At 42.1% G+C, this 13,064-nt stretch overlaps 1 protein-coding gene across 1 annotated transcript in view; it reads right to left on the minus strand.

Moving 5' to 3' along the window:
* CEP89 (centrosomal protein 89) overlaps positions 1–10,918 on the minus strand; it is a 52,910-nt gene extending 41,992 nt beyond the window's left edge. Inside the window, exons 1-7 of the mRNA XM_053400360.1 lie at positions 10,724–10,918; positions 8,139–8,245; positions 6,285–6,446; positions 5,601–5,799; positions 3,042–3,135; positions 2,046–2,074; positions 1,471–1,525 (exon numbers count right to left, since the gene is read on the minus strand). Coding sequence (XP_053256335.1) covers positions 1,471–1,525; positions 2,046–2,074; positions 3,042–3,135; positions 5,601–5,799; positions 6,285–6,446; positions 8,139–8,245; positions 10,724–10,762 — 685 coding nt within the window. The 5' untranslated portion in view covers positions 10,763–10,918. The remainder of the gene's footprint in view (positions 1–1,470; positions 1,526–2,045; positions 2,075–3,041; positions 3,136–5,600; positions 5,800–6,284; positions 6,447–8,138; positions 8,246–10,723) is intronic.
* Between the last annotated feature and the right edge of the window lie 2,146 nt (positions 10,919–13,064).

The following is a 13,064-nucleotide window of genomic DNA, read 5'->3' on the forward strand; positions in this document are numbered from 1 at the left end:
CATTATTATCCTAAACATTGCAGCTTCCATTTTGCTTACGACTGCAGGAGAAAAAAATCCCAAATAGGTAGCTGTGTTTACTCTGAACAGTGTAATTTAAAAATAAAACACTCCAATAAACTATACAACTTGAAGATAAAACCAGACACCAGTGAAAACAACATCGGAACAAACTAGTAGAGACCAAGGTCTAAGAAGCACTCAAGTATGTTTTTGAAACTGGAAAGCCTAAAAGACCACAACAAAGGTGACAGTTGAGGGCATTCTACAACTGAAGCATCAGCTTTGAAAAAACTCTCCTCTTAGTAGTCATCTGCCTTACCCTCATCAGTGGAGATACCAAAAAAAAAAGGAAGTCTGAAGGTGATTCTGAGTTTGGAGCAGGTATATGTTTCAAAAGTAAAGCACAAACGTAAGAAAGTACATTAATATTTTTGAAACCTTTAGTCCAGTGAACTGAAGGCTAACAAAATATTAATTGTTGTAGAATTGTTTTCCCAGGGAAAAGCCATGTTTATTAAATTAACTTTAAAAAAATCTTAAGTCAGCCACAATACTGCACCTCCTCTGATATTTTAAAGTAAAGAGGCTGGCCCTTCTGCAGAACTACTACTTCCCCCCATCCCACCAAAACATACCCTCTACAGTGGCACCTCGGGTTAAGTACTTAATTCGTTCTGGAGGTCCATTCTTAACCTGAAACTGTTCTTAGCCTGAAGCACCACTTTAGCTAATGGGGCCTCCTGCTGCTGCCGTGCCGCCAGAGCACGATTTCTGTTCTTATCCTGAAGCAAAGTTCTTAACCTGAAGCACTATTTCTGGGTTAGCGGAGTCCGTAACCTGAAGCGTATGTAACCTGAGGTACCACTGTAATTTGATGGGATATTACACAGTGGGCTAGCATGAAGAATCAGAGGTTTTGGTCAGCAGGAAAAGCCCAAAGTGGAGATTTGCTTTCTATAAAATCAAGCTCTTCAGTTATCAGAAAACATGCCATGAAAGAAAAAAATAATTTTTTTCTAAATTTAGAACTATCATGATTCCTGCTGGAAAATATGACATGAGACTTTCAAATGAAGCAAGGTGTTATCCTTTGCTATAGAAATATATAGTAGAAGTTTGAACATAATATTAATGGTTTAGTGTTAAAAGGATAAGCCACAAATTGCCTTTGGCACACAATCTCCCCCACTTTCATGGCACAGCCACGAGGAGCTTGGAAGTTTCCTCTTCAGATTAACCACAATTTTAGCATTATGTCCTAACCCAGACAAACAATGGTTAATCTTAAGCAGTTAGTGAAAACAAGCGAGCTTCATAAACTATGGTTTGTCTGGGATCAAGTGATAGGAAAGCTGCAGTTAATCTAAAACAGCAGCAAAAGCTCCAAACTCCTCCTCGCAGCTTATAGAGAATCCAACACAACCCATTTATACCAACCTAAAACAACAACAACCCAGAGTTAAATACCTGGAGTCAGTGGAGGCTTTTCATTCAGTGTATTTTCACTTATGCTTTTTTCTACCTAGCAGGGAAACAAAATAATTTGATCTCATTTCCTGTTAGAACCCTTCTATTCTTTTTTTAATAAAAACCGCAAGGACTGCAGAAAGAATAGAAAATAGACTAAACATTTAAAAACCAATTTCCTGCAGTTATAATTTCAATTTTATTAAACAGCAGTGGAAGAAAATTACAAGTAATAGACAGCATTTGGAAAGAAAAAAGATAACCTTGGCTTGTAAATTGTTATGAAAGAGTTATTCTTTAAACCTTCTTTAAACTTATCATTCTTTGTCGTTTTCTGGATATTTCCTGCCAAATTTAGTTGCATCCATATTGTCAGGGTGGGACTGCAAATGCCCAGATTCAAATATCCACTTGCCAGTGACCAACCCCCAGGCTGACCTAAACTGCAGTGTGGTTGTGAGGGAGGTAGAGCCAGGTATGCTTCCCCAAGCTTCCTGGAAGAAGGTAGGAGGAAAATAAATAGACAAGGCAGAAAGATCCTTAATTGCACTTAAGCATCTTGATATGAATCCTACCTGAAAACTCACTCCAGAGGGTTCAATTTCTGTAATACAAGACAGAAGGTAATAAATATGAAGAAGTTCAAAACAGAAAAGGAGAACTACAGTTGATCAGATTTTTAAAAATTCTCATCACTGAATCACAAGATTCTACCATTTCCCTCTTTTCTAAATTGTTTTTTATTAAAGATTTTCTGGGGTTACAGATGTACAACCATCCTTTTTCATCATATTACCGTTTGGCTGAGAGATGCGAGACCTTTTGTATGCCTCATCAATCATTCTACTTGTCAAGTTAGAAACCAACCAAGGGCTCCACTTCTATTTTTAGGAGGGCTGGAGAAGAGGCAATTCATGGTGTAATATGGTTATGCCCCTTGGATACTGAGGCATCAAAGTAAGAGTTGAAAACAGCCAAAATATGGAATGAGAGAGAATCTATTGCAGGGGGAGGAAAATGGAGTGCAGAGGAAGAGAAGGAATTGACCTTATGGCTTACAGTAAGGATCCTGGAGGTGAGATGGTCTTAGAGTTCAGGAGATGACCCCTGGGATTTAAAAAGTCCCTTCATATGCAGGGATGTTTCAGAAGAAGCGGAAAGGAAACAGCACTGGATTTCCCTGTTTTTGTCCTGCGGTGGGTGTGTTGCCATTACAGAGCTACAAAATGTGCAGGTTTGGGGTTAGTAGCCCATTAGAGTTATAAAGCACAGTAAGAGAAACCTGGCAGCAAGGCAGAGGGAGAATATTTAAGGTGGTGTCCTTTATCCCTTTCTGGCTCCTGAAACTCTCTTCACTCCATCCAACCAGTCCGGAACAGTACAAGGCTCCTCTTCTGAGTTGGATGGTACCCTGAACAGGCCCACTCCTCATACATGTGGGGAAATGCTACAGCATTTTGATGCAAGTCGCACTTGTTCAGTAATGCTTTTGGAACATGAACTACCATGATAATGATTTTTTGAAGTGACGTTTCCCATCATTTCATCTCAAAGCTGAAAAGTGACATTACCTTCCACCTGAACATTTGGACGAATGAGGCAAGTAGGTTCACAGAGAAAAGAATCATCTTCACCATCAACACTAGAAGATACTGGGGGATTTTCCTAAGTAAAAATATTGCAATACAATTTATAAATCCACAGTCCATCTTATGCACAACCTGCATGTTTGCTACATGAACATATTCTACTCACTGAAATTACTATCAACCCTCACCAGCTACTTTTCTTTTTCACTCACATGGGGACAGTCTAGCATTGCCTGAAACTGCCACCATCTGGAAGGACCAGGATGCTTCCCCTAGTGAAGTGGGGACCCCTGACCCATTGACTAGAAGCAGCCTGCAGCCAGATTTTATCCAGTCCTCTGGGAGCGGCTGAGAGGTAATAAGGCTTTGATGTTGCAAAGTCTACAGCTGAATATCCTTTCTCTACAAGAAAATTGCCTATAAGAAGATCGAAGAGGCAAATGCCTCAGTAAAAGGGGAGATTCATGTTACTTGCAAGTATGCAAAAAGTTGTGTATGCATTTTACAACTGTACACAATAAATTTTGAAGGTTACCACTGCTTTCCGAAGTTTGAGGCTTCAAGCAGCTGGGAGGGAGGGCTTGCAGTTTAGGTCTGCAAAGAAGTTATTTGTATTTTTTCAGCTAGTGTTATGGGGTTATTTTTGCTTTTGGCACAGTCAGAGCATATAAAAGTCATGGAAGGGCTCTTTTTAATAAGTAATGCCACTGGCAAAGTTGCACACGGGCTGCATTGCCTAGCATGGCTTCTGTCTCTTGCTCATGTTAGGACAAAACAGACACCAAGACCATATTAAGTATGTCATGTGGTTAAAGCAATCAGAGTTGTTTATTTTTACTAACTGATGTAATCTATGTAAACTTGCAGATACGCTAATCATTTTGAAGAAATGGTACTTTGTCTAAATCTATCTGCCTAAAAACAATCTTTCTCACAGCATGTTTTCTGATAAATGGGAAGCTGTACCTAGTATCAATGAAACCTAATCTCCACTCTGGCTAATCTCCACTAATCTGTCTTCTGCCCTTGGTGCAGAACCCCCGACTATCAAAACCTCACTAATGAAGGAGAACCTGTTTGTCACCTGAAATGCAATCCAGGGAGATGCAGGGCAGCTGCTGTTGAAATCATGTTCCACAGCGGGCCTCATTTGACAAGTCCCACTGCCTTCCCCATGAAAAAGGAGGAAAGCCTCTCCTAAGATGCCACCTGCAGTTCTTAACAAGTACTTGTCATAAAAATATGTGTCAGTATGTTGCTCATTTTAACTAGGTGACCCTTTTTAGTTAATCTGATTAATCCACTGACCCAGGCCAAAGGAAGCACTTATCCATTTCATATAAATAAAGCATCAGAAATTGTAGCAGGAAACAGTATGAGACCCAGCCTTGCTGAGCCGAATTATATCACTTCAGAATGCAGGGCGGGGGACACTACTTCATATCAAAATCTCAGTGTGCATAGGGAGCCACCCTGTCAGAGATAAGGCCATCCTAGAACCTTCTGCTCTGCCCTGTTAGCTTTCTGCATTCAGGGAAGCATCTAGTTGCCACCTGCACTTTGAAGTGGGAGAGAGTCAGAAGGGTTGAGTCACAATCTTTTTCTGAACATGTCACTCATCCTTTAGTGTGCACTCCTGAACTTTATCTCAAAGTCTTCTTATTTATTGCTGTGGGACTAATGTGCAGTGAAAGATTTCAAAACTGTTGGCCTTTCTGCTTTTCTCTGCCTCACCTAAGGACATTTTCTGCCTCCTTACACAAACACTGTTTTCTTGAAAGTTCCCCCTCCCCACCCTTTTTTCTTTCCACTCCAATGCTTTTCCATCCATTAAATTTTTAATTTCATTTGGTACAACACTCTAACCTGCTGGAATGATAGACTGTTAAGCGGTTTGCTCCCTCAGATGCAAGCAATACAAATTGACACCACAAGAGGGGGGAATCAATGGGAATCTGAGGCAGAGACTTTTATTGATATTGTTTTATGAACCATAGCGCCTGTCTCCTTACTGTGGCATCACAGCTTTCATTATTTTGTAGAAATGGTCTTGCCAGACTAGTTTCAAAAATAGCTTTTACAACCAAGTAAAACAATGAGTGCTGAGCAGATATTTCAGCCGGTCTGGCTGCAAAAGTGAACAGCTTCCTGGAGATTGAATACCAAGTATGATGCACAGTCTGCTCATAAATTCAGCTGCTAAAAACTCAATTACACTTATCCTCCCAAGAACATTTGGGAACTGTTTGATGAAGGAATAGCTCCAGGCATCCATACAAAGGGCTGCGTCAGCCACAATTCCATTTTTAATTACCAACAAGTTGGTACCAACAATTGAAAACTGTCTAGCTTTAAGTGAAAGATAAACAGCTGGGATCAGGAAACACATACAGTGCGAAGGAAAATGGCATCACTGTCAATTATACATGTAACAATAAAGGAACTGATAACAACATAACATTTGCAAATGTGATTAAAAGAATTTATTATTTTTACAACTGTATTCAGAGAGCTGGCAGAAGCAGACACTCCAATGCTTACCTGCTTAATTTTGTGTGGAATAGCATAGCCAGCCTCGCTGCTAATGTTTATTTTTTTATCAATAACCTGATAGTTTGGATCTGGTTCCTTTTCTGTGTCTGAAGGGTATGTATCCATGTCCTCATCCTCACAACAACTGCCTGATACTTCCAAAGACTGCCCAATGCTCCTGTCATCACCATTGCTCTTCCAGTTGTGACTGCAGGCAGAAAATGCATTAAGGGATATGAGTCACATACCCTCTCAAGTCTCCAAACCCTTGGGGTCCCTTCCTACTCTACAATTCTATGATTTCATGAGTCTTGGGTATGTGTGATTTCCATTCCCTTCTTCTCATGTCCTAAAGATCAAAAGCATCTGATTTGGATTTTAAATTACCCACAATTCCATAAAATGTCCCAACTGTAAACAAACTCATTTGTTTAAACTATGGTTTCAGATCCTAGCTTGTTCTCAAACCATAGCTTAAACAAATCACAAATGGAAAACAGATGCTTTCTATTTTCTTCCTCGGAAAGCAAGAGAGATAGAGGAGAGGGTGAAAATCCAACACTCACAGGCACATTCATGTTTCTTATTATGTCTGCAGTGGACTATAAAATCTTGGACTCTTTAACCAGAGGAAATAAAAGTTCTATTACAACTTTTCCAACAGTTCTCATCAATACATGCATTATATCCTACCGCATTCGCAGCTCAGTGACCGTGGCATATGGCTCAATGTAATTTTCTTGATCTTGCAAGTAACTGGCATCACTCTCAGAAAGAGATCGTTGACGTGGCTGAGGAATGGCAATGGTCCGTCCAGTTAGGGTTGTCACAAGAATAGCTGCGGCCAGAGCGGATCTGGAAAACAAAAATAAATACATATTGAAGCATTTACAATGGCTTAGAACATTTTATCTCATTTCTGACAGGAATAACCTAAATGTTATTGCGTATAAGCAACAGAAGCTGCAAAACAAAGATGGTGGTGTGGGCAAACTGCCACCTTTCCTTTCCATTTTTGGTAACATACCTTGAATCATTAGGAACTTAAAATGTAAAGCCCTATTTTGCAATCAGATATCGACCGAATTAAGTCTTCAAGGTAATATCATGTGCCTCCCTCTTATCAACTATGGGAAGAAAGGAGCCTTGCACATACTGGATAGTCTTTTCAACAAGCTATGCTCGTGCATCTGCGGGGCACTAAATCACAGGATCAGGCCATCTCCTCACCTTTCTTTCTTTCTTTCTTTCTTTCCTTACCTTGAAGAACAAAATGTGAACAAAACGAACCTCCTAAGCCTTTTCTGGACTGTACCTCTTCACCCTGCAGGCAGGATGCTGTGTATCTGAATACTGGCTCACAATTTTCTTTGTGAAGGAAAGGATTGCTTTTTTATGTTGAAGAACATTCAAGCATGAAACCTGTGTCTGAAGGATTACAGTCCAAGAAAGCTCCACCACTTGATTCTCCTACATGCCTACTCAGAAATAAGTCTTACTGAACTCAACAGGACTTACTTTCAGCCCTGATTGTATAAATTTGCCAGAAGATGCTGCTGTGTTGTGAGCGTGATTTTGAAAAGGTAAAAAAGGGAGGAATAAAGGTGAGATTAAAAAATAATCAGAAAGCAAAATGAAGAAACAGTGATTCTTTTAAAAGTCAAAACAAAAGGTTAATAATGTTTTTAAAGGATTGTATTTTACATTAGTCCATTTTTCTGGGCTAAAATAATTTAAAAAACAAAAGCATTTTATAACTCTTATTTGTCAGATAAACAATAATAATCTTTGTAAGTGATCTCTTGCAAACACTGATGTTAAATGTAATTTTATATAGGGCTGCAATGTGATTAAGAAATATTAACTTAGTCCCACAATTTATCAATTAAATTCGCATGTAAAACAATATTTCTGAAGCAAGAAGCAAACTTTCTATGTTTTTAGCAAATGCACACATGTATTTCTCATGTGTGTGAGAGAATATATATCTCCATTGATGGCCTGATTGATCAGCAGCACTTTTAGTCAATTATTTTTAATCACTTAATCCAACTGTAATCTGCACAGTCCCCTCACACATTCTTTGAATGAGTGAGGGGTGTTGTTTGACCCCTTCTAATGTAATAGAAAACAAAGCTGCAGTCTTTATTATAGTATTAGGGAATGATCTTCAACCATTTCCACTGTGATCAATACAAACACACCAGTGTAATGTATACGTCAACTAGTTCTTGCAAAGGAAGGAAGGAGAGTTAAAAAAAGTCATATATTTGTGCTGCTAATTGGACTGTTCTGATCGTTGCTTTTTTGTCACTCAGCAGATTTTTTTTAGCCATGCTCATTACCAATTTAAAATTAATTTATAATTAACATGTTCAAATGGTTAATGACTTCAAAGCTGCAACCCTACATATTATTGGAATGTATTAGGTTTATGTTACAGCTGCAAGCAAGAGAGAGGCATGCATTTTAAATATATATCTATAATATCTATATATATTCTATGCAATGACTGGTAATCAAGAGATGAAAAACATTAAGACCTACCTGGGCCTTTCTGGAGAAGGGTTTGGACTACGAGGGGGAGGGGTGCGGGGGACGGCAGCTTTAGGTGCTATGGTAGCTGCAGGGATCAGGCCATGAGCTATATGTTTCTAGACAATTTAAAATAAAGTTAGTTGGCAATGACTGACCAAACACAATGGAGAAACACAAAACTAAGTATGCACAATGACTCGAAACAACACAAAAGGGGAGAGCAATTACATGCAAATTAATGTACCGGTATGTATTGGATCCAGGGCCATAGCACTAAAGAACAGGAATACTCAATATTGCAGCATGGCAACTGAACAATGAAAGTACAAAACACATGTATTTGGAACAAATGTTGCAGTCCTGCCTGTATTTACTTGGAAGAAAGTTCCTTTGAAAACAGTGGTACTTAACTGCTAAGTAAATATGCAAAGAATTGCACTATTAGGTGTCATTAATTTCATACTTTTAAGTATGTGCATAGAATCCAAAGAGGGCTCCGTGCACCTAGTTATATATATAATTTTACTTTGTTTTAAAAGAGAATACTACTATGCTATATTACAAACTGGTTTGAAACTCCTCTTGGGAAACTGCTGTGAAAAGAAAACAAGCCTGAAATCTTCTGGGGTTAGCAAAACTGGCTCGAGAGTTCCTTAGATCCTTAGAGACAGAGACTTGACATGTTTCATATGAAATATTTAACCACTTGAAAGCCATGCTGCTGAGTACAGCTACTGGCTTTAACTGGGGTTTTTTCAGGGTAGCAACCAAAGCTTTCATTTATTGAAAGGAGGCAGCCACTTCTAACTAGCAGGGTAGTGAGCTATAGCCATTTCTATTTTTAAAGGCCATTTACAAAAGGATATTCTGTTCCCTGTCCCTGCTCCCATAAAACTGCAATATTGTACAGCCTTACACATCCATCAAATACTTCTGAGTAACGCACAAGAATAGGGCTCACTTGCATGTTAAGATAAACCCTAGTTATTGCTACTGTATTATATTTATTACCCACCCTTCACCAGAAGCAATATAAAATACAGTATTAAAAGCAACTTAAAACAAATTGCAGTCACTACTAGGTTGTGTCTTAGAATGCTATATCTCAAAAGTCAAACATCTGGGTAAAGTGTTGTGTCTTTAGTATACCATGAAAGTTGTGCCATGAAGGTGCCAGACATACCTCTGTGGGGAGGAAATTTGACAGTTTATGGGCTGCCACTGATAATGTGCTCTCCTCGGTTACACACAACCCTGAACCTCTGAGTGTGATGGAACTACCAAAATGAGCCCCTCTTAACACCTGAGAGCGTCTGCACCTTAGTGGTCTTTTAGATATTTGGGTCCTATATTGTTTGGGGCTTTTAAACACTAGCATGAAAACCTTAAACTGGGCTGGAAACAAGCTAGCAACCAGTGTAGCTGTTTTAAAACAGGAGTTATACGAGTTCTAAACAGGACTAACAGTAATTTGGCCACTCCATTTTGGAACAGTTTAAGTTTCTGAGTTGTTTTCAAGGGCAACCCCATGTAGAGCACATTGTATTAAGGCAGACTGGAAGATATCAGAACATGGACTACAGTGGTGACACAACAGGACAATTCCCATGGCCCTCCCAATAGTATACTTTGAACATACTGGTATTGCCCACTCTGCTTCCCACAGCTAACATGCAACAGAAATAAACCCACAATTCCTGGCAACTGATGCAATACTGGTCAAATATTCAAAAAGTTGCAATTAATGCCACAAAGCAGTTATCAGTGGTGTGTACTTTGAAACCTGTGATGCTAGTTTCTTATGTTGGGTTGCTTATTGTTATAGATCTGGGGGAATCCCCCTGGCCTAAACCCTAGGAATGAATAAATATTATGATTTTGTAACAACATTTTAAAAATAAAAACATTGATTTTTTTTTCAGGTCACTGTTCATAGGAAGCATATTTATATGCATGGCTCTTCAGGCATGGTAAAGTTAACACCAAAAATGTTCAGTTGTATTTTGATCTTGGATGAAGAAGATTGAACAGGATGACTGTCCTGGAAATGCTGCAACAACAGTAACAGCTTGATACGGATGTCCACCCAGTGTGGGAAAGGAGCCATCCAACTTGCAGTATCGCTTTGCATACAGGAAGTCCCCCGGGGCCTCTCCAGTTAAAGCAGAACCTGAAGCAGCAAAGACTGGGAAATAACTTTGCCCGAGTCCCTGAAGCACCACAAGTCATAGTAGGCAAAGGCGGACGAGGTGGCTTCAATATGCATGACTCTACGTACAGAAACTTCATGCCTTAAAAAATCAGACTATTCGCATGAGAACTTCCCTTTCTAGAGCAAAATGTCTTGTTTCTAGACTTATTCTTAGATTATTGGCATGTCCTGAAGACACAGAACAGGGACATTCCTAAGTGTGCAAGGCTTTCCTCATCTCTCCCCCTTCGGACAAGTTTTCCAGCGGGACGCCGAGAGTGGCAGTGGAAGAGCTTCTCGGTCGCCATGGCAACCGGCGCCCCTGACAAGACACAGGGGGGGAGGGGCGTGGTGGGGACTCCCCTTCCCCGAACCACCACCAGACCCCGACCCTGATACTCACAAACTGGCCCCTCCGGCCGCTCCTGAAGCGAAGCGCCATGTATGCGGAAGAGGGTTGAGCAGCGTACGCAGAAAAGGATGGCGAGGGAGAGTCTTCGCCGCCGCCGCCGCTGCCACCGCCGCCTGGGAGCGGGGAGAAAGAAGCGATTCCGCCCGGGCAGCAGAGACGCTTCCCCTCTCGCAACCACGCCGGAACAAGCCACGCGGCAATTGGCCACGGCCTTCCTCTTCCACCAATCGCCGCTCGCTTTACTGCTTCCGCCTTCCCCTTAGCAACCGGGCAGCCGTTGAAGGAGAAGCCCCGCCCACTCCTTCTTTCGTCGCTCGCTCGCTCGCGCGCGCGCGCGCATCTTTTCGTTTTGTGTTTTGACCGGGGGGGAAGGGCGGAGCTTTGAGTTGCGATTGGCTAGTTGGCCAGGTGCCCGTCGCGCGCGCGCTGCTCAAAGCTGGGGCGCGTCTGTCTGTCTGTCTGTCTCTCTCTCTGGAAGCGGAGCTGGCGGGGATTGGGTGGGTTTTGTCGGGAGGGGAAGGGGGGTTCTTTAACCTCCACCCACCCTCTTTTATTGCAGGATAGTGGCCTTTGCAGAAAGCAACCTCTAAGGAGCACTAGGTGCCAGTGAGGGGGAAGGAAAGGCAAACTGGACCAGGAAAGGAGGCAGAAGCCGGAAAAGCACACGCAGGGAGGCGGCAGCAGTTGAGGCTCCCCTGCTTCCTGGCTTCGCATAGGCATCTGGTTGGCCCTTGCAACCGTAAGGAAGCCAGGCTGCATGGCCTGGTGCTGCGGTTTCCTGCCTTCTTCCTAACGTGTGGCTGTTGTGGCTGGGCGCCTGTATTTTCAGCCCTGCGTGTGGCGTGATCTCTCTCCTGCCTTAAAGCAAGGGTCTCCCAACCAGGGCTGGATGTAGGTTTGATGAGGCCCTAAGCTACTGAAGGTAATGTCACTGTTTTTTTGTGTTGAATATATAGGTAAAGGTAAAGGGACCCCTGACCATTAGGTCCAGTCGTGGCCGACTCTGGGGTTGCGGCGCTCATCTCGCTTTATTGGCCGAGGGAGCCAGCATACAGCTTCCTGGTCATGTGGCCAGCATGACTAAGCCACTTCTGGCGAACTAGAGCAGCTCATGGAAACGCCGTTTACCTTCCCGCCAGAGCGGTACCTATTTATCTACTTGCACTTTGATGTGCTTTTGAACTGCTAGGTTGGCAGGAGCAGGGACCGAGCAACAGGAGCTCACCCCGTCATGGGGATTCGAACCGCTGACCTTCTGATCAGCAAGCCCTAGGCTCTGTGGTTTAACCCACAGCACCACCAACGTCCCTGTTGAATATATGCTATAGGGTAATTTATGGACCTAATAGGTATCTAAAGCCATTTGCACATCACAAAAAGCTAGCAGGCGGGGCCCGTTATTTACATCATAGGAGCCTACACAACACAAAACACTGTTGCTGTATTAGGTTTTATTTTATTTGTTTTTTATCTTATATTTTGGAAATGTACATCTAGGGTTTTTTTGCTTTAAATTTTTTTGGGACCCCCATTGATTAGCTTATATGTAAATTCGGCACTGCTCCCAACCTTTACTGGACAACCTGGGTGCACATTTTGAAAGATGGCAGCATGGTACAGAGGGGGTGGGAGAGGAGAATAGTCACAGGACAGCTGCCATGAGGTATGTGGCCTAACAACACAGCCACCATACAAAATTGGAGAAAGCGCAATCATGGTGAAGCTTTTCATATACCGTATTTTTTGCCCTATAGGACGCACTTTTTCCCCTCCAAAAATGAAGGGGAAATGTGTGTGCGTCCTATGGGGCGAATGCAGGCTTTCGCTGAAGCCTGGAGAGCGAGAGGGGTCGGTGCACACCAACCCCTCTCGCTCTCCAGGCTTCAGGAAGCTATCCGCAAGCCATGGGAGAGCTGCGCGACTTCACGCAGCTCTCCCACAGCTTGTGGAGAGCTACCTGCACCCCGAAGCCTGGGGGCACACTGAGCTCACAGCTTGTGGAGAGCTGCCTGTTCTGGGGTCGGGGGAAGCTTGGGCTGGGGGGGGGAATAATTTCCCCCCCTTTATTTCCCCCCCCAAAAAACTAGTCCGCCCTATGGGCCGAAAAATACGGTAGCTGTATATTTTTAAAACTGCTTGACCTGATGAATTTCTGGCTAGAAAATAAGAAAGTGTATTGAAGGGAGCTGAAAAGCAGCAGTTCTTGAGAAATAACACGCATACCAATTGCACCTCTGACTTCTCTCATAAGCAGGTAGGAACAGCTAGGTTTCCTACTCTCACAAAAATCAACTAGAAGGGTACCTGCACGTTTTGCTTTGTAACTTTCTTT

Source organism: Podarcis raffonei, chromosome 8 (assembly GCF_027172205.1).
Source record: "Podarcis raffonei isolate rPodRaf1 chromosome 8, rPodRaf1.pri, whole genome shotgun sequence".
NCBI classification, from domain to species: Eukaryota; Metazoa; Chordata; class Lepidosauria; order Squamata; family Lacertidae; genus Podarcis; species Podarcis raffonei.